We start from the raw sequence: 21,260 nt of genomic DNA, 5'->3' as shown, positions 1-21,260 counted from the left end.
TGTGAATCATGGTTTTTAATATAGATCACCATTTCTTCTGAGTCAGAATACAAAGAGCTGTGTATGTGTATAAAGAGCTCGGTCTGCAGGCGTTCTGTAAACAGAAATAAAGTAACATTTTTATCCGTAGCAGTCACATTTGCTTTGTACTTTTAACAGTAAGCAAGGCTGCCTCCCAAAGGAATCCAGGGAAACAGCATGCTGTCCACCCAGGCATCTCTGCACTAACGTGCAGAACCTTACAGACCTTTTCAGTATTTGGCAATGCTGATTATTATGCATCTCTTTTTTGTAGTTCAAAGTGATATTAGAATGTATAAAATTTAGCATGTTATATAAAATATAAAATTTTCAAAAAAGGATGCAATAAATGTTTAGAAGATTATTTTTTAGTGATGATAAGTCTTGCAAAGTGAATGTTGTACTAGAACTTGTAGTTCAGTTGACTTTTGTGTGAATTTCAGCACAAAAGTTTAGAAGGCAGACACAGCATTTTATATTCTTGGCTTCTGAGCTCTCCTCTCCCACATTTAATTTTTTGTGTTTATACATAGAGAAAATACTAATTTTTTATATACTATCTTTTAAGAAAAAGAAATTTGTCAATTAAAATCAACTTTTTCCTGCTTATATGCAAATTATAAGCAAATTTCTTGGCAGTAGGGAAGTAGTTTGACACTGTTTTAGTTACATAAAGGTTATTCCATAAGCAGAACTTAGGTAAGAACTTTTTAAGAAACTTTCTCCAAAAGCATTTGTCATAGTCATTAGATTATTCTTATGATGTGAGTGTCCTTTGCTTTTCTCAATATTCATAATTCAGTGAAATCAGCATCTGCAAAGGAAAAAAAGAATGTCTTTGGATAGGCCTCTTAACTGCCATCTAAATGCACAAACTATCCTGGTGGTGCTTTGAATGAACAAAATGAGCAGCCTGCTAACAGAGCAGATCAATTAAAAGTCTGGTAAGAGCTCCATGCCAGAAGCAAAATAGGTGCAGGCTGAAGTGCACTTTTTATGTCCCTACTGCCTTAATTGGAAAATATGCTGCCTTTTTCTGTGTGATTATTGTTCAAAAGAGCAGTTTGATACCAACATTATGTAGTCATATTTTGTTCCTTGATACAGAGGAGGATTCTAGACACAGGTTGCTGCTCCATTTGCTTTTATGCATATATAAATGTATTTAAAATGTTGTAGTATGACATGACCAATCCAGTCAAATAGGAATACTTTTTCAGTTTCCACTGGTTAAAGTTTGATCTCAAGCTGAAATATGACTTAATAAATTGACTGCTGTAATATTAATTGAAGTAAATTTAAAATAATTCGTCATTTCTATCAGGCTATTTAAAAGATGTTTAGAATTAATATAAAACCAGGTTGTTGAGTATGTGTAGCTTCACAGCTATTATCTGGATCTCAGATTATATTAAAAAAAATATTTGGTAACTGTGTAATTGAGCCTCCATTTTATCTGCCTTTAGAACATTGGGCTTGGTTTTGGTTAATTGGTTGGGTGTGTGCGTTTTCTTTGGGGGATAATGGGAATGGTATTTTGAGATAACACCAAACTTATAAAGATGTGTTCAGTGTTCACCACTCCATAACTTTCTTTTCAATAGATGCTTGTATAAGTTAGCCTAAGTCTGTTTGTGTAACTTGACAAAACTCTTTCAGAAAACACAAAATCATTCTAAGCAAAACAAGAAGCATCTTCTCCATGAACCTGAGGAGATCTAACAGAGATAGGAAAAATGCCAAGATCTTTCCGTTTCTAACACATACTGTCTTTTTTCCTGGTGCTATATTATCTGTAGTGTAAGATATGATGGAGAAATCTGATAAGCAGATATGTTGGTATGTACATATAAACATCGTAAGCCATGCACAATGATGAGCAGGAGATCAATTGCTAAATGTGATCATTCCCAGGACAAATCACATGATGTCAGTCTCTGTCAAGCTGTATTGGGAATATAGAAGGTAAATTGTGCCCTTGGGAAAGGAATGTATTGACTGGTTTGGTCTGTCTTCTGAAGTGTGTTTGAGAATTAGATTTACTAAGAAGGCTTATTCTGATTCTGAATCACTCTTTGCTGCCAGTAATGTTTCCTGATAAAGCAAAACAAACAGATCACACAGAGAGGTTTTGCAGTGTCCATACCTGAACATACTTAAAACCCAGCTGGAAACAGCCCTAAGAAGTCTGCTCTAGTTTACTCTGCTTTGGACACAAGAGTTGAACGAGGTAATCGCCAGAGGTCGCTGCCAGCTTCAGCTTCAGTTCTGTGGTTCAGTTAAAACAGGGAAGAAGATTCAAGAGCACTAGAATTTTCCATGTAAATAACTAACTTCGTGTTATCAAAGTGGGTTTTTCTTTTCCTTTCAGATTGGAAGTTTTCTGAGAATTTACAGTATTCATGCAAAAGAAGCAAGTGCTGACAATGAAGATGTCTCACATATGGAATTTCATCTTCATGGTGGCACCTGTTATGGTCGAGGAATAGGAGTCTTGCCAGAAAGTAACCCAGATGTTAAGGAACTAAAAGAGTAAGTAGTATGTGTAGATGTTTGGTTTTCTCTAGATCATTCTTGAAAACTCTAGGCTAATGTAGCAGCTGTACAGTTTAGAATTGTAAATGTTTCTAAGAATCAGAAACTCAAAAACAGAATATGTCTTTAGCACCACTAAAATGAGAAGTATTTGGAGGGATAGAAAATAAAGGCATTTTTTTCAAATTTAAAATACAGTATGGATCAAGATTTCAGTTTTAATTAGCTTAATTCTAATTATGCACATTTTAACCTGTGCATATGTGCTACTTGAAAGTTGTGAGACTTAAAAGATGTTCACAATGAAGCAGATAATTTACATTCTTTACTAAACTGTGTTATAAGGAATCAGAATCATTTAGGCTGAAAAACACCTTTAAGATCATCAAGTCCAAATATAAGGCTTGTCCAAGTGCCCCACTAAACCATGTCTCTAAGTGCCACATCTGCATGACTTTAAAACACCTCCAGGGATGATGACTTTTTCCTGAGCTGCTTTTTCCAATGCTTGGCAGCACTTTCTGTGAAGAAATTTTTCTTGATATTTAATGTACGCCTCCCGAGGCACAACTTGAAGCCTTTTCCTCTCCTTCTGTCACTTGTTGCCTGGGAGAAGAGGCTGACCCCACCTCAACACAACTTCCTGTCCCCTTGTTGTAGAGATAAGTGTTAAGGTCCCCCCTGAGCTTCCTCTCCTCCAAGCTAAACCATCTCAGCTCCCTCAGCTGCTCCTCACAGGACTTGTGCTCCAGCCCCTTCACCAGGTCCTTTTTGGCTGAGCCACTTTGCAGCCACTCTGTCCCAGCCTGTAGCTCTGCATGGGGTTGTTGTGACCCAAGTGCATTTCACCTTGTTCAGCCTCATACTCTTGGCCTTGGCCATCAGTCCAGCCTGTCCAGAGTGCTCTGCAGAGCCTACCTACACTCCAACAGATCTACACTCCTGCTCAGCTTGGGGTCACCTGCAAACTTACTGAGGGTGCTGTGCCCTCAGTCACCTTGTCCTCATCATTGTTATAGACACTAAACTGAACTGGCCCCAGTACTGAGCCCTGGGGAACACCATTTTGAATTGTCCCCAGCTGGAGGTAACTCCAATCTCCACCATTCTCTGGGCCTAGCCATCCAGCCAGTTTTTTACCCAGCAAATGTGCACCTGTCCCAGCCATGACAGCCAGTTTCTGCAGGAGAATGCTGTGGGAAACAGTGTCAAAGGCTTTACTGAGGTGCAGGTAAACTACATGCACAGCTGTGTCCTCATCCACTAAGCAGGTCAGTTTGTCATAAGAGGAAATGAAGTCGGTCAAGCAGGATGTGTCTCATAAACCCTTGCTGGCTGTGTCTGATCCCCTGGGTGTCCTTCATGTGCTGCATGATGGCACACAGGGTCATCTTCTCCATGACCTCCAGCACTGAGCTCAGGCTGACAGGCCTGTAGTTCCCTGGATAGCCCCTCTGACCCTTCTTGTAGATAACCATCTGCATCCTACTGGGACCTCCTCACTTACCCAGGAGTGCTGATAAATAATAGAAAGTGGCTTTTTGAGCACTTGTGCCAGCTCCCTCAGTATCCATGGGTGGATCCCAGCCAGCCCCTTAAACCTGTGTAAGTTGTGTAGCAGGTAGCAGGTCAGTGTCCATTTCCTCTTAGATTATGGAGACTTCATTCTGCTCCCCATCCCTGTCTCCCAGCTCAGGAGTCTGGATACTTAGAGAATAATTGGTCTTATTTTTAAGGTGAAGGTAAGGAAGGCATGAAGTGCATTGGCCTTTCTTTTGTCACTGTTTGCCCCTACATCCAATAAAGGATGGAGATTCTCTTTAGCCCTCCTTTCGTTGATGATATATTTGGACAAGCTATTTTTGTTGTCTCATACAGCAGTAGCCATATTAATTTCTAGTCAGATTTTGGCACTTCTGATTTTCTGCCTGCATAAAATCCTTGTAGTCCTACTGAGTGATCTGCCCCTGCTTCTAAACATTATAAACATTTTTTCTTCCTTAGGAAAGGCTAAGTAACCAAGTCCATATTCCATTATCAGGAATTCTGTTTCTAGTAGTACATATTTCTTTTGGCGCTATTTTGTGTTTAGTGTTCCAGAAGTGATTTGGAAAGTGTCTCGCCTGCATCATTAATATCATCTTCTGAAAATTCTGGTTCAGTTGAGTTTTATGTCTCTGCTGGAACATTTATGTCTGAACGTTATACCTATGTATATAAATAGGTTTCATATAAGTGTCTGTGTAATCCCATATATATATGTGTGCGTATGATGATATATAAAAGATTTTTATAGATTATAAAATATTTCTCCATTTATTGTTAGATTTCTAGAATCTGTTACTCTGACAGACAGTCAGAATATGGAAAGCTGTTCAATGGACATAGACAGCACTTTTGGCAATGTTACAGGTAAGAGCAACTGAAAGCTGATTTGCTCTTTCTTCTAATATATATCTATGGTCAAGATAAGGTCACAGTTACTGCTTCTCTATGTGTGTAATGCTACGTTCACATTCAAAGCCCTAGAGAATTCTTTCAGTTTATTAGACTGGAAATTTATATTACTCTTTCTTGTCTTCCAGCACAAGCATTTGATATTACATGGAAAGATACTTTTGTAGGAGTTAGTGAATAAATTCTTAAACACAGATGGTGTTCTTAATCATACTATTTTAGATCACAAAGTAGAGTTATGTAAGTGCTTCCCTCTAATGGGAGATTCTGCAGGGACAGGCACTGAAAATGCTACTAAACAGCTGCCTGTTGAGGAGCCCTTCTTAAGCTGTTGGATGGAAAGTTGTGTCAGTGGCAGAGGTGTAAGGTGCGCTTCCATGGAACAGTGATACCTTACAGACAGTTCTACAGACCCCATATTATTTTCTGAATGATGTTTTTAGCCCAGACAAAGAGTAAGTAAAAGGCAATTAAACTCTAAAGCTGGTTTGACATAGTCTGTATCTTTGCTTCTAGCTTTTAAAAATCTCTGTTTCTCAGCTATTATTAACAAAAACCATAAGACATTTCTAAAAGAATGCAAAAATTAAGAATAAATAAATGCTTCATGTCCAGTCCATAAATGAAAATTTAGAAAAAATTGTATGCCTATTTACTGCACTCACTGTGTGTAGTAGAGGTTGTTCAGAGGGGGACCAGGCAGTCTGTATTGGTCTTAGAATAATGTATTTATGTTCTTGTCCAGAAGGATCACAGGGGATGAATACAATTTATGTCAGCAGATCATTCACAGTATACAAAAGTGTTCACTTTGATAAGCATTGCTGTTTAATGTAAATGCTAACTTCCCCTCTAATATATTAACTCTTGATATGCAATGTATGTCTCCTGCTTACTTTTGCTGCTTTTTTTTGTTTATTTGTTATTGTATTGTTTTCATACATTATTGGGATTTTCATTTGTTCAGCTCTTGGTTTTGTGTGTATCTACCTGTATATCTATGTGCCTACCTGTTTCTATATGTCCATATGTCCATTTTTGTATGATAAAGAAGGAAGGAAGGAAAATAATTAGGTGATTCTTCTTTATTTTAGATCTTGAATTGCACTTACAGAGATGTCAGCAGTTATCTGTTACAGGTAGGTAACATTTTGAACGTAAGGTGAATTTTGCTGAAGAACAAAAGTAGTTTTGAAGCATTATCTTAAAGGTTATTATAGGAAGAGCTATTCTAAGAGTATAAATTCCAAGAGCATAAATTGCATGTATGTTGTACTGGATTTATTTGTTTTTAAAGGAATAGAGCATATTTGTATATTCTACTTTCATTTAGTTTTTGTACCTGTTGTGTTTCTGTACCCTGAAGTACACCATGCTCCCAGAACCAGATGTGGTTTATTCTACTGACTGTAATAACAAATTCTATTGATAAAACTGAGCCTGCAGTGGGAAGGAAAGAAAAGTTAGAAATTAGGAGAAGTGCATATCTGCGATTGCCATTTCTGGTATTACAGATATTATGGTGATTAATAGTATGTGTGATGCTTTTTCATCTCTCTGTGTATTGCTTTGCAGTATTAACAGATCATCAGGATTTGAGTAACACAGAACTGAAAACCATAACAAACAGCGCAGCTCCTCAACAGTATCGCATTAGAGCAAAGCTGAGAACTTACAAACCCCAAAAGCTCCATCAGTCTGTCAAACTTCATTGCTCCAAATGCAACTCTTTGTAAGTGTTTTGCACAGTATAAGTAACTAGGAATTGCTCTGTATGTTTTGGGATGCCTAGATTTTCAGTGTGTTTTCAACTTTTGTGTAAGATAAGTTCAATGTAAATTTATATAATTTTGTGCAAAGATTTGAAACTCACTGATAATAAGTAGGAAATTTTTCAATCACCAGATGAGTTCCATTTACAGAATCCTTTGAATGCTTTCAAAAAATAATTCTTCTTTATTTGCAAATGCAGCAGTACAGTTTTTTCCATACCATAGTTGTATAGAAGTATCTTAAGTGTTTCATTATTACAGTTTTAAAATAGGATATGCAAAGAGGTATAATAGTTTCCAAATGAATTAATGAAATACCTTTGACTAAGGCGTGTCTTCCAGATAAGGCATCTTTTCTGGATCCAAAAATATCAGGAAAATCACACAACTTCAGGCCATTCTCTTGGGTCCTGTCACAGGTCAACACAGAGAAGAGATCAGTGCCTGCCTCTCCTCTCCCCTCAGGAGGAGGTTGTAGACTGTGATGAGGTCTCCCCACAGTCTCCTCCAGGCTGAACAGACCAAGTGACCTCAGCTGCTCCTTACATGGCTTCCCCTCAAGGCACTTCACCATCTTTGTTGCCCTGCTTTGGATACTCTCAGAGACCTTTTACAACCTTATTGATTCTGTAATATTGGTGTAATGTGGATGGCCTGCATTATTGCTTCTCTGTGTATGACAAGTGGAAATGCACGAATGGTGCACTCCAGCAGGACAGGATAGAAACTGTGTGGTGCAGAGTTGCAGATTTTCCCTTGGCAGTACTTAGGTGAAGCTGTCCTGGTCCTGTCCTTTTTCTCTTTTTTCTCCCTCAGTTTATGCAAAGTCAAACAAACTAAAACATAAAACTTGAAATTACATAAGTTTATATAGTCTTTTCACTCTAATGATGTGGTATGCAGTTTGTGGCCCTTTTAAGGCTCAACTGAAATCACATAAAGCTGATAGATTTGGTTTTCCATGGATTTTCATTTGTGTGGGATGTAGCCACTGGGCTGCCTCTGCTCCTAGGTAAGTTAGCATATTACTTAACATATTTATTAACATGGAAAGTCATAATATACTATACAGCTCTTATGGTTTAAACTATAAAACAATGAGGATATTTTTCCTGTATATCCTTTGATTCTCATGACTATATTCTAATATTTTTTTGGAATACTGTCATCCTTGTTAGTAGATTGCCTATGGAAAAGCTGTTAGTGTTACTTACACAATTTGGAAATGATTTTAGGCAAGAAGTTCCAGATAGAGATGACTTTGACTTCATTTTACATGGCTCTGCTGGTACTGCCCCAAACCCAGAATTACACAATACATCCTGGTATGAATCTGTAACATGGACTGCACAAGAGCAGAAACAGAGGAAAGTAGCCATCCATTTTGTGAAGCGTGATGAAATGCTTCAACATCCTGAAGACACCTTGATTATGATAGAAGGTAAGGTAAATTGCAAATATACCAATTCTTACAGTGCTGTGTCCACTCTGTGTATGTATGAAGTAAAGATGTGTTGAAGTTGTATTCAGTGTAAGTAGTGATGATCATAAAGGTATCTTCAAAGAAAAGAAAAACTGAGCTGGAACTATAAGTTACTGTTGTGCAAACAGAAAATTGTAGTTGGTAAAGGTCTTATAAGCTGCTTCTGTCTATTTTAAAACTGTGCCAATATTGTTTATAATTGATTATGCTAAAATTAACATCTGAATATGGTGGGGGCTATCACAGATAGCTGAATAAGCTATCTGTGCTTACTTGTTTTTCAGTTCTGATTTAAAAACTTGCAAGTCTTCTAAACAAGCCTATTTTTAGTATTGATGTAGAAAGTTTTGAAAGGCTTCTGGTAATACAAGCTTCTAATTAAATTTGTCAGCCTCTGGATGTCAGTGTTGTTTCAGATTAATAGAGCTTCTCTGAGTGGTTTTATTTTTTTTTGGTTTGGTGTGGTTTTTATCAGATTTCCTCAGGAAAGAGAAATAGCCACTGACTTTTAAACAAAGCAATTTAGCAAGAATGCTATTGAGGAATTTTTATATAATAAAAAAAATAAATTGCATATAGCACCATTCAGAGTTCAAAACAAAGCCTTCAATTGTGCTCAAGTAGTGATGTGAATAAGCAAATGTAAGTCAGGTGGTCCTTTGTGTGAGGGTCAATGACAAAACCCCTTCTGTTTTCTGCTTTCTTCTATAATAAATTAGTTCTGATATCTGCTTTATTTCTGTTCCCAGCTATGTTCCCAACTAACTTCAATCTAACCTTTTCTTTCTGGGGAAAAAAAATCTATTTCTTCTCTATTTTCCTAGAACAGCTGAGCAATACAACTCGGTAAATCTATTTTCAGATATTAAAGTGTCAGCAACTGAGTAGGTCTGTGTATGGATATGTGCATATAAAAGGTCAGTTTGGTTGCTTTGATTTTTTTTTTCTAAGGCAATGGCTAGTAAAATCATAGGAGTAATTAAATGAAAGTGGTGTTAACTAAGTACAACCTCTTGGTTACAGTGTTAGCTATGAGGAAGATATTAAGGCATCTGCTTTGATAAATGTCTGGTTCTTAATTGAGTCTGCTGTTGAGTAAAAGTGAGAAGGTATTGGACTCTTTTTTGAGTTTTTGGTAGTGGATATCAATTATTATTGAAGGCCCTGAAATCAGCTGAGTAAGTTGTTCAATTTATTTCTGACTACTGTTTAAGAAACCATGTTTTTTTTGGTTTTTAATAGGTGGAACACTAAAAGAAATCTGGAAGCTTACAAAAAGATTCAAGTGTGTTATTCCTGTGAGATCCACAGAGGATGATCTTGAATTACTGGATCTTTCAGCTCCTTTTCTTCTGAAAGGGAATGTAAAATATTATGGGTAGGTGAAAAGTATGTGTTGATATTTCACTAGTTGCAGTAATAGATAGCATTTCTTCAGTAATCCACACTGCAGTGCTTGAAGGGATAATTCACCCAAAGATTCTCTGTAAAATACATAGCATGATCCCCAGTACTGACATCAGGGATGAAATGCCATATCATCTCATACCTGGTATCAAAAGACTGACTGCAGTTTGGCTCTTGATCTATAAATCTTACACAGCACTCCAGTTTCAGTCTTGTCTGTGGTGTGTGGGCAGGGCAGTGTGCTGTAGAAATGGAAATGCCTGTGGAGTGCAAAGTACCTTAATACCTCTTCTTGTCTATTTTCTGGTCTCATTTAGACTGAAGTCAAAACATATGTTGTTTTAAAACTGTATGGTGAAGGGTTATATATATAAATATGTATATGTATATGTGTGTGTATATATATATATATATATGTATATACAACATAACAGATAATATTTAAATAGCATGTCAATCTACAACTCCTTCTCTCTCTTAGTGTTGGAAAAGCTTGAGGTTTGGAAGCAGTAAGGGATTTTGGACAGCCAAAGTTACCATTTGTAACTTACTGTGATCCCCAGCACTGGAAAGTGCCTTACCTATTGGTGGCTGTCATTCACTGTAGAGATGACTTCACCAGGTTTCTGAATTCCACAGTTCCAAAGCTGTGGAGTACAGTACCCACACCTAGGTCTGGTCTGTGTGATCTGCCATGCAATGCCATGTTCCTGTCAGTGAGAGCTGTCAGCAGTGTGTTGCCTCAGTGCCCAGCAGCATGCAGCTACTGAGCTCAGAAATACCAATCTCCTTTGTGCAAGCTCCTGAGTCCTCTCTCTCAGCAGTTCAGGCAAAGCAACCTGCAGTGGAGCACTATGCTAGTTCTGCAGGCAGTAAAAACATTTCTGTGCAGAAATATTCCATGTTTCCTGTGAACCCTGAAGTTTCCCATAAGGGGCCATCCATAAAATAAATACAGATAATTGTTTCTCTCTGTCATATATAGTTTTGACCTTTACAGATATTGCTTTTTTTAAATAAAGGCAGTATATGGGTACTCCTTCTGGGACAGGATCTTCACCAATAAAGAGTATTTCTGCTTGTACTTTCATAATCCATATCCATATATTTCCCCAGCTATACACAACTCACCTTCAGACCTTGTTCTCTTTGCAAATGGTTGGACTATAAAAGTAAATGGTTTAAAAGATATTTAAGAAAGAACCTCACAAATATACTGGCATTTCAGAGCTATGTTTCATGCACATTTTTATCAGTGGCATATACTTAGCAAAGTCTAGAAAAGATTCTCTATGGTGGAATGAATTATATGTGTGTGCATTGCATGTATATTCATTTATATATAAAAATAAACACAGAAACACTGAATATAAAAAGCAAAATTCACAGTTAAGTTATTTTATTGGAGTTTGAGTGGGTTTTTTAAAGGAAAAAAGTGACTTAACTTTATCACTTAAGCGGAAGTAGTTTTATTGATTCTTATAACATGCTTTGCATATAATTCTAAAAGATAATAAATGTTTATTTCAAGCTCTAACTGTAATATACTAATAGAGAAGCTTAATTTGGGAAAAATAGTTTTGTTCTGTAATTTCGTTCCTTGAGGTAAATGGGAGCAACTTTGAAAACAGTTCTTCAATATTTCCACCCACTTGCAGCATTAGCTTACTGTGTCACATGTAATTTTATAATAATTGATGTAAATACACCAGGAATAAAATAGATTGTTTTAGCAGCTCTTAGTTAATATTCTCAACATAGGCAAAGCCAGATTTCTCCTGTAACTCTGTAATGGGTTTAGAGTGTGCTACAAGTTCAGATTCATTACTACTTTTACAAAGCATATGAACATATGTTTAGCAGTGTAGTGATCTTAGAATCATAGAATGGTTTGGGTTGAAAGGGACCTCTCATGATCATCAATCCAACCCCCTGCCTTGGGCACAGACACCTTGCGCTGCGCCAGGTTGCACAGCTCCATCCAGTCTCGTCTTGGACACTTTCAGGTATAGGGAATTCACAGATTTTCTGGGCAGCCTGTTCCAGTGCCTCAGCTCCTTCTTTGTGAAGTGTTTCTTCTTTCTGCGCAATCTACATCTATCCTCTTTCAGTTTAAATATGTTTCTCCTTGTTCTTCACTACAGGCCCTGGTTAAAAGTCTCTCCGTCTTTCTCATAAGCTCCTTTTATATATGGAGAAGCCACAGTAGGGTCTGCGCAGAGCCCTCTGTTTTCCAGGCTGAACAACCCCAGCTCTCTCAGTCTTGATGTACCGTTTAATTCCTGTCTAATTTAATTCTAATTTAATTCTGTTTAGTTCCTGAAGTAGTCTTTTCCAGATTTATTTCTCCTCATGGATAGTTCAAAAACAGCATTAAGGGTTTGTTGTGCTCTAAAGCTGGTGTGTCTGGTAAAATAGTTACTTCAAGCAGCAATAGAAATACTTCTGTACTTCCACAGTGTAAGAAAATCAGAGTTTTGTTTTTTTTTCTGTGCAGAACACTTCTAATACAAATACATCATGGTTTGGTTAGTCTCAACATCTTGTTTTAAATGCTAGGTGCAAGCAGTGTTCAACTCCAAAGCCTATGAAGAATCTAAGTTCCATTGCAGCAGAACAGCAACCATCATGGGAACCAACTGAAATAGCACAAGGTTAGCTGATGTGATATTGTCCTGAAATACTTTTGTGCCTTGATTCTGAAGTGTTGGTGGGAAATGGTTTGATTTGCAGTTCTGGGTTGCAGTTCTGTACAGAAAGTATGTCATTATGGTCATGTTGAATATGGTGCTGTAAAATTCATTCACCTTACACCAGTTGAAATAACATAGTTACTTTTGGAGCTATTGCAGCATGAATTAAAAGATTTTATGTGTTGACTAGTTTCTTCTGCCATTTGTATCAGTAGTAACACTTAGCTTAGTGCAGATGTCAGGAATTTTTCATTGTAGATTTTACCTTTAAACTGTATGTACTTGCAGTCCTTGAAGTTAATCTTGCTTCTGCTTTTGTAGATAGTGTTTTTCTCACCTGAATTAAAGACAGTCTTATGTAATGACTCATGCAAGTTAGACTTTTATCTTCTGTAAACGTCATGTTCCAGAGAGTCTGCAAGAAATAATACTCAAATGAAAGGAATTATTCCACAACAATTATGTGTATTCTGTGCTTCATGTGTTCCTTGTGTACTATATGCAGTCAACGTGTTAAAATTATGGAAATGGAGTTTAAAACTTTACAATGCATTAAGAAAAAAGAATATTTGCATGTTCATCAATTCATGTTCTAACATATTAAGTTGGAATATTTAGCGATATATAAGTTTAGTAAACACTTTCTAAAAGAATAAAACTATTTGAGCAATGCAGTGATTTTCTTAAATAAACTTTCATAATTGTATCCTGTTAAATAATTGTAAAGTAATATTTAACTGGCAGAGCTTGAGAGTTAATTCTCAAAATGAAAACAATATTAATTAATGCTTCCTGACAGTTACACTATTTTATGCATATTTTTCTTCTATCAGCTGTATTTTGAGGCTAAATTATAAACCTGCAAGTCTATGAGATCAATTGAACATATAATGACTACCAGTTTAATGGTGTACCCAGAAAACACTGATGCAGAGCAGGAATACTTGCAGAACTGCCAGCAAAGTTTTTTTCTGAACAAGCCTGGTAGCTTTTTTTTACATCATATCAAATAAACTGGTTTCCTCAGAAGATAATTTTCAGGTGGAATTCTTATTACCACTGAATTAAGAGCACCTCTCCTTTCCATGGATAAAAGAACGCAGGAAAGGAGGGTCCTACTAAGGTTGGATCTAAGATCTAAGCAAATATTAGCTTTTTTGTTCACTAGCATGGGAATAAGTACTTAAAAATCTTTGTGTTTTTATAGGCTCATCTATTAAAGTGTTTCTAGGAAAATTGCAGTGTGACTCCAAGAGAGAAATGACATTTTGCTGTCAGACAGCAGAGCCTCTGTGTTTTGGTCTGTTAATTTATACTTCTAATGACAGTATTTAAAGTCAGTTGCTATTAAAAACGGGATATTGTCAGCTCTAGTTGTTATGGTTTGCCTTGCATATCCTCTCAGAGAAATATCAATTTTTTTTTTCAGTTTTAGGTATTGAACTGCTCCAGTATGTTTTTATTATGAAGTTTACACTGGTTGATGAAACAGGATCACTAAATGCATACCTTTTTGATGATGTAAGTAAATCTAGGTGAAGGTAGACTCTACAGATTATGAGAGTTTGGATTTTATTTGTTTTTAAAATGGCAAATGTATGTGCACAAATACTCATTCTATGTTACCTGCAGTGTTTTGTGGCAATAATTACAATATTATAAGTTAATACTGTACAGAGTATAGAATGTTAAAGTATTAAGACAAAACTGAAGCTTGAAAATAGATTATTTTCTATTTCTATAAACTTTTGTATATTCCTGTTGCTGAATTTCTGTTTTACTGGCAATGTTAAATTATGCAGCCTGAATGCTGTGTGAATGATAGGAATGTTTCAGGATTTATGTAGCTAACTTCTGCATCAGTTTAAAATCTCATCACCTCTTTTTTTTAACTCTCAGTAGAATCTCTCCATTAAGTAATCCTTGATTTTTTTGTTTCACATGATCATGGGGTAAGGATGCCCTCTTTCCCTAGGCAGCTATATCTGAACAGATATTTATCTTGGATTTCAGAAGTAGTTTATTCAATTACTTTACTAACATTAGAATTAACCTATCTTTGGTTTTCTCTAAAGCAACTTAAGACCATTCCTGCTCTCTGAGACGCTGAAGACTGGATGGTTTTCCTGTCATGGCAATGTGGGTGTGACAAAAGGGGACAGAAAAAAAATTTAGTGGGACTTCCTTCTGCACAGTAGTGTTGTTTAATGTGTATATATCTGCACATATTCCACCATTATATTAAATTACTTTGACTGGAACTTTAAAGAGAATACTCTTCCTTGTTTAATTTTAATACTGTAAGTAAAAATAATATCAGGATAAAATGTGTTCTTTCTTAAAATACATGGTGTTTTAACAGCAAAGGAGATCAAAGACTACAATCCCCATGTCAGCCAGTCATCTTTTCCTTCTACTGTCCTTTTCCCTTTTTCTATCAAGAAAAATAAAACTGCAAATTGAAGTTGGGGGGAAAGATTTAAACCATCTCTTGATGCAGAATTTCAAAAACTTTTACTTCAGGGTGGCTCACTTTCTTAGCAGATACTGCTCAGTACTACAGTTTAGCTGCAGGAAAATACCTACAGTTTCTTCTGAAGTGCCAGCTGCTCCCATTCCTGCTGGTGGTACTTCAAAGACAAGCCAAGAGTTTCCAAGCCTAAACTCCAGTCCTTCAGCACCACTTGAGAAGGAACTGGGCTGCTTTGAAGTGCAGCTTTACATTAGCTTCCAGTTGTGCTTCCATAAGAACACACTGCTTTTCTTTCCTCCCCTCCTTACAGGAAAAGTCAGTGAAGGAAAAAAAATGAAAAAGTTCTATAGTCAGAAGAAGACTGAAGAGAGAGAAGAGAAAGTTATCTGTGTCATTTTTGCTGCTGGATTATCCACTGACTTCTGATCATTGCCATTAAACATGTCATGCAAAAGTTATACAGAGGCAGATTATTCTTATTTGTATCTTTTAACAATGATGAGAAATTACTACCAAAAACCCTAGCTCACTATGAGAAGTTATAAGATGATAAACCTTTAGAGATCCAAAATCAGATAACAAACTTGGAAAGAATAAACTTGGAGCTTTTTCAGTAATGCTCAATGTATGTAGTTTAAAAATACACAGAAAATGTTTATTTAACATTTTAGTGTTTCATTTATTGTTTTCTGTCTCCATTTAGATGTTTACCCCACAGAATAAGCCTTTTTTCCATAGTTTCTAAAACTGCCAGCAAATGAAACTCACACTAAGAGAATTCCACAAATATAAAGCCAGGTTGCAGTGCCCCTTGTTTTCAAGTGATTTTGTTCCTCTCAAGATGTGAGGGACTGTTGAGGGGAACTGACCATCCTCTCTGGCCCTAACATTGTCTGATACTGTCTGGTTGTGGAGGTTCATGAGGAATATCTGCCAGTTATGTATAGAGACTGACATATGTGCTTTCCGGATGGCTCTAGTCCCTAAATACTCAGGGGTACTGAAAAAAAAAGCATTAATTTTTTCAGACAGCTTGAGTTTTTTCTGTATCCAAACAGGTTTTTGAAATAATACTGTTCTTCTGTTGTGTTACCTGATTTTAAATTCCTTAAAGAAAATGCAATCAAGGTTCTGGCTAATGATTTTTTACAGCTCTTTCAGTACCTTATATTCTTCTGTTCTCTTTCAGGAGAAGTTTTTCCAAATTCCTGCCTCTGAAATCTTAACTAGTAATTTTCTTCAGCAAAAGATGCAGATGACCATGAATGCGCTCTGTCCTCCAGGAAGAAAATTAGGTCAGTTTGCTGTTATTTTAAAAGGGGGGTGGGAAGGAAAGCAGTATTTCAATCTGCTATTGCATATGAAAAGTCTTAGAATTCAACTTAGGCACAGGCAAAACTCCATACAGGAAAATACTGGAGCTTAAAAGCAGGGCTCATGTTAATTTGTTCTGAAGCACGTCTTTCATATTAACTCTACCTCTGAGAAAGAAAATAAATGGTTCATTAAATTCTCATGTAGCATGCAGTGGTGTGTGAATACAGCCATGCCTGTGCAGCCACTAACATGCCATCTGCCTTCATATGGGAGTTAACCAGAACACCCTCATACTGAATGTCACGGCATGTTAGGGAAAACGGAAAGGAAATTCCGTTTTCCCAAAGCACACCCAGGTGATATCCTGCTTTTGATGCTGACTTAAAGCATCCCTTGCAATGGGAAATATCCATGAAAATTGAGCAATGCTTAATCCAAATCCATTTACAGAGATTTTTGTGCAGTGCATGTGTTGTGGCAGAAAGTTTCTCTGCCTAAATTAAACATGTCCAAGGTAGATGGATGTGTGATGCAGCTCCAACCTCCAGAGCATGCTCCAAGTACATGGCTGTCAGTGGCCACTGCAATCACCCTGGAGTCTTTGCCATACTTTAAAAAGTTGTCCTGTAATAAAGATTGTAAAGGATTTTCTCATTGAGACACATGGGGATGAAATTTTATTATTGGAAAGTCTTTACATATATGTATTTTATACTGTGGCATGACTACTGGGTCCAAGTGTTTTGTGGAGTGCTGGTGGAGAGGACAAGTCTTGGAAGACTGTTACTGAACACCATTTCAGATCTTGTGGGAAACTTAAAAGATAACAATTGGAATTTCAAAGTTAACAATTTTTCTTCGTATTAACTATTGTATACATTTAGATATCCTAGTTAATATCTTGCTCAAGTTATGCTTGCCTTCTATAAAAATTAGAAATTAATATTGAACAGTAATTTGGATTTTGTTGGTAGGTGACTTGCCATGGCTGGAATGCTTCATCAAATCCTATAATGTCAGAGACGCAATGAAAAATCAAGTTTATTACCAAATTTTTGACACCACAGTTGCTGAAGATGTTGTATAGTCAGTCATGTGCTGCTAATTGCAAGTAATCCAGTAAGACTCAATTTCTGTGGGGGGCTGGGATCAGAGACTGTATTAAAAAAAAATATCTTTGTTCCATTCTTAGGAATTCAACTTGTTTTTATGAATTTTTAGTTTATGTATGAATGGGAATGGGAATTATACTTTGATATGTTTGCTATTTTCCTGGCACATGACTTTGTGATCTAAAGGCAAGTGGAGGTGTTAAGCTTTTCACTGGAAGCTGCTTGGCTGAGGTTGATGGAAGCAATCTACTTTCCATCTATCCTTCAAAAAGGCAGTGATGAGGTTACTCGAAATTCATGAATTTTACTCCGAAAAATGTAGTCAGGATGATGCTGCGTGTTCATTTTTGTATTAAATTATGTCACCAGAGGCAGAGATACAAAGCTCTTCAGTAAACTCAGACTACTTTGTGCAAGCCAGTATTACTGTTCTCAGTTTGACAGGTAGGTTGGTTTTTAGAGACTTCCTTGATTTTTGTACTGATTTGTACATTTAGACAAACTCCTCCTGTTAGTAACACTCAGGTAACTGCTACATGTACCAGTTACTGTAGATTCTGATGGGGTTGTGAACGTGACCACGTAGTGATTATCACTAAAATTAAAGTCAACCACAAAAGTAAGGTAGAGTAAAATTGCAAAATGAATATTGATACTTGGTAGATGGTAATGATTCTGGGGTGGCCTTGTTGGGTACCAAAGTTGTTAGCATGTTTGTTAGCTGGATCTGTATTTTCAAAGGCTTGATCTGCCTTTCCACCTTAAATAATCAGATTGTGTGCCTAAATTTAGAGATACAGAACTGATCTGGTGCTATCATGGATTGAAAATTCTGCTGGACTAGAAAGCTATGTGGTGGTTTTACTTTGCATTCAGAAGTCTCTAAGACAAGTTCAGGACATGATTCTCTAAGGATAATTAATGTAGAAATCCCTGTCAAATCAAATTCTTTCCATCAGAGCAAAATTACTTAGTATTTACAGCAGCTGTTTTTAAAGAATTTCAGAAGCAAGATGCAATATTTGTAAGTAGATCATTATTTTGATAGTAGATGAGATTTTATTTTTTTTATTTTTGAGGGCCGTTTAATAGATGATGCAATTTGTGTTAAAATTTCATCATATATCCTCTGATAATTTTCTTGTACATTAAAAATTACACTGGATTTATATGTCATAAGCCAGGATATTGTTCTTTATTGATCTGTGTATAGGGAAAACCAATATTAAAAGTGGTGAGTGCATATTTCCTTTAAAAATTTCTAAAAAATAAAAATATTTTGGAATTGATCCAGCAGTTCAGCACTCTGCTGACTTAAGAATGTTTTCTTGAATTTTTGCATAATTGCATCAACAGAAAATAATTACAACAAATGAATATTATAAAACTTTGGACACTGGCCATACCCAAATGTTTTCACAAGTTAGGAGTTAAATTGAAGGGAATCTTCTTTGCTTTTATTTATATAGGGTGTGAAAACATGAATTTCTGTTTTTATATTTTTGTTAACAACTGTGAAAGATACTGATATTGTACATTTTTTCTAAACATGTCTTCATAAAGGAATAAATAAAAAGGTGTTTTGAACTTCAGTGTAAAATAAATCAGTTTTACCACACACCTTGTCTGAGATCCCTGCCTAAAAACTCTACATATGCATGACATTATTTTTTTACTATTGAATATTGTATTTAAATGTTTAATAAAGATTTCTCCAAATAATGAGGTTTTTCTTGTATTTGACTTTTATTTCAATTTCATAACTGTGAAAAATTTGTCATCGGTAGCTTCATCCAACATAATGCTCCAAATGAATGTATAGTTTGTTGGATTAAAATGTACATGTTTCTGCTTCTAAATGTAATGCATAGAAATAAAATAATAACTACATATTTGTTCATACTAAGGATCACTGTATAGAAAGGAATTACTGGACAGACATTTAAAAATGGCTCTCCTTGATAGTCTTTGTATGGAGCAGTGGAAGTCATTGAAAAGATTTGGAGATTTGGACCTTAGTTACTTGTCCTGGTCAGTGCTGAGAGGTGTGAGTGTGTGACTGGTGGGTGAAGTCCTGAGATTGTTGTGTCCTGAATGTGCAGCGCCTGCGGGCTCTGGTTCCTGGAAGATGAGCATCTTGTAAAATTGTAAATAATGACTTTTAGCTGTTATTTACAATTTTCTTATTTACAAGTAAAAGTCTTATTTCCTTTGGTGAGTTTCTTGTGTGATTTCAGTTTCTAAAATGTTAATAAAAGTTTAGATGTCTACTCTAATAGTTTTTAAATTACTGAAATATGTATTTTAATACACTCAAAATCTGAACCAGCAGGAGATTGGGTTAATACTGGTATACTAAGATCCAGTGAAAACTCCAGGCATGTCTTGCTGGTTTCACATCTTTCTTCCTCCACATACGTTGCAGCATGTAGGAAAACTGAATCAAAACATCACCTTCCTAGTGGAAAGGGAAAATATGCATAGAATGTGAAGTACATCACACACAGCCAACATTAAGGGAGAAGAATATCTGAATATAAAAGGAGGAGCTGTGAGGGGAAATAATAGAACTATGAAAGACCAATAATGGAACATGAATCTATTAATTGCTCCAACTACATGGATAAGTGCAAAAAAAGTGATAAAATTGTAATTAAAAAGAAAAAAAAAGGTATTTCCAGGGAAAAAAGAAAAGAAAACAAAATAAACTTTGAATAGTGTTTTTAGGGGTGCCTGTGTAATTTGGCTCCTTAAAATCTGTGTTTTAAGAGAATTTAAAAACTTACGGACTTTGGAAGTCTTTCCAAATTGAGTTGAGTTTAAGCTCTTGGACATGTCATACTCTGGAAACTCCAGCTGGAAAGACAGAATGTAAATAAATAACATATTGCAGAAACAAGGAGGCATTCCTGGTAGGTGACCTGCTGTTCAGCAATGATTGAACTTTCTCATCAGCTTTTGCAGTTATCCAGAGATTTACAGACAAGGCTTTGAAATGCTTAGCTTGATGCTAATCCTTTGCCTACTGAGCAGCAGGAAGTGGGACTGTAAGAAGGGCAGTGGAGCCCAGAGGATACAAGCTGAGGTTTGCAACAGAAGGAAGAGAGTTTATTGTCTTAACAGGGATGAGTGCTTAGCTTTTCAATACCAGTACTTTAGATCACAAGAATTTATGCAGATTAGGTCACTTTTTGGCCAAGCCATTGCATTAAGATGTAAAACTGGCAGGAACTGGGATACTACCATATAGGGCAAGACCAAATATTTAAATGGAGTTGTGAAAAAAACAAGTAAATATATGTTCAAGTTCTTCAGGTGTAATGGGATCACTGCAAAAAATGTTATTCAGTGGAGGAGAGAAAAAAAAAGCTCAAATAAGAATTTACTTCAAGTGTTACTTAAAGTATAGAGTGAATGTTAAGGATTAGTAAAAAAAAATCAGAGGATTCTGATTTTTTTCAGAGGAAACAGACAAAATTCCAGAGGATAGTAGTTAAAACAAGAAGTGATAGAGAATCTTTATGAGACAGTTTGCTGCAGCTCCTGTTCATAGCATTTCCTACACATGAAATTCCCAGTAAGAACTATGGTTTGGAAAAACATTCATCTGATGATGGAATACCAGCTCCAAAGTGCTTAAAAATGTAGAGCAGTATTTTACTACAATTAATGAATTCATATTTGTGGTAAAGCTATGGGTGGTCTTCACCCCAGAACAATGTGCTACAATGTGTTTTTCATTGTTTTCTGCTGCAATTCTGATACATGCCTACAGAGGTATCTCCATAAAACTTCTGTTTGGGACCGTTTGTCTACGTAAGCAGAGCAGACTGAAAGTCTAGAAATAAATTTACATGTAGTAGATACTTGTTTTAATTTGAATTTTTGCAAGGATATATGCTGAATGGGGAAATATGTGCTAGCAAAGAAAAAGATTTTGGGTTTTGGTCTTGGGTTTTTATATCAACTGTTCTGTTGCACAAAGCTTTA

At 36.1% G+C, this 21,260-nt stretch overlaps 1 protein-coding gene across 13 annotated transcripts in view; it reads left to right on the top strand.

Annotated features, from left to right (window-relative positions):
* The window catches only part of POT1 (protection of telomeres 1), a 61,870-nt gene extending 42,878 nt beyond the window's left edge, over positions 1 to 18,992 (top strand). For 11 of the 13 annotated variants that reach the window (XM_030960314.1, XM_030960312.1, XM_030960311.1 and 8 more), the window contains 10 exons: positions 2,393 to 2,553; positions 4,883 to 4,968; positions 6,108 to 6,152; positions 6,589 to 6,745; positions 8,021 to 8,226; positions 9,511 to 9,646; positions 12,235 to 12,329; positions 13,798 to 13,889; positions 16,031 to 16,136; positions 17,133 to 17,245. In XM_030960314.1, coding sequence (XP_030816174.1) covers positions 2,393 to 2,553; positions 4,883 to 4,968; positions 6,108 to 6,152; positions 6,589 to 6,745; positions 8,021 to 8,226; positions 9,511 to 9,646; positions 12,235 to 12,329; positions 13,798 to 13,889; positions 16,031 to 16,136; positions 17,133 to 17,245 — 1,197 coding nt within the window. Of the gene's footprint in view, positions 1 to 2,392; positions 2,554 to 4,882; positions 4,969 to 6,107; positions 6,153 to 6,588; positions 6,746 to 8,020; positions 8,227 to 9,510; positions 9,647 to 12,234; positions 12,330 to 13,797; positions 13,890 to 16,030; positions 16,137 to 17,132 lie in introns of all 13 variants that reach the window. The other 2 variants (XM_030960316.1, XM_030960302.1) reach the window with 1 other exon arrangement.
* Positions 18,993 to 21,260: the final 2,268 nt, after the last annotated feature.

Source organism: Camarhynchus parvulus, chromosome 1A (genome assembly GCF_901933205.1).
Source record: "Camarhynchus parvulus chromosome 1A, STF_HiC, whole genome shotgun sequence".
Lineage (NCBI taxonomy): Eukaryota > Metazoa > Chordata > Aves > Passeriformes > Thraupidae > Camarhynchus > Camarhynchus parvulus.
Note: the sequence above shows the minus strand (reverse complement) of the source record. Positions and strands in the feature narration are given on the sequence as shown.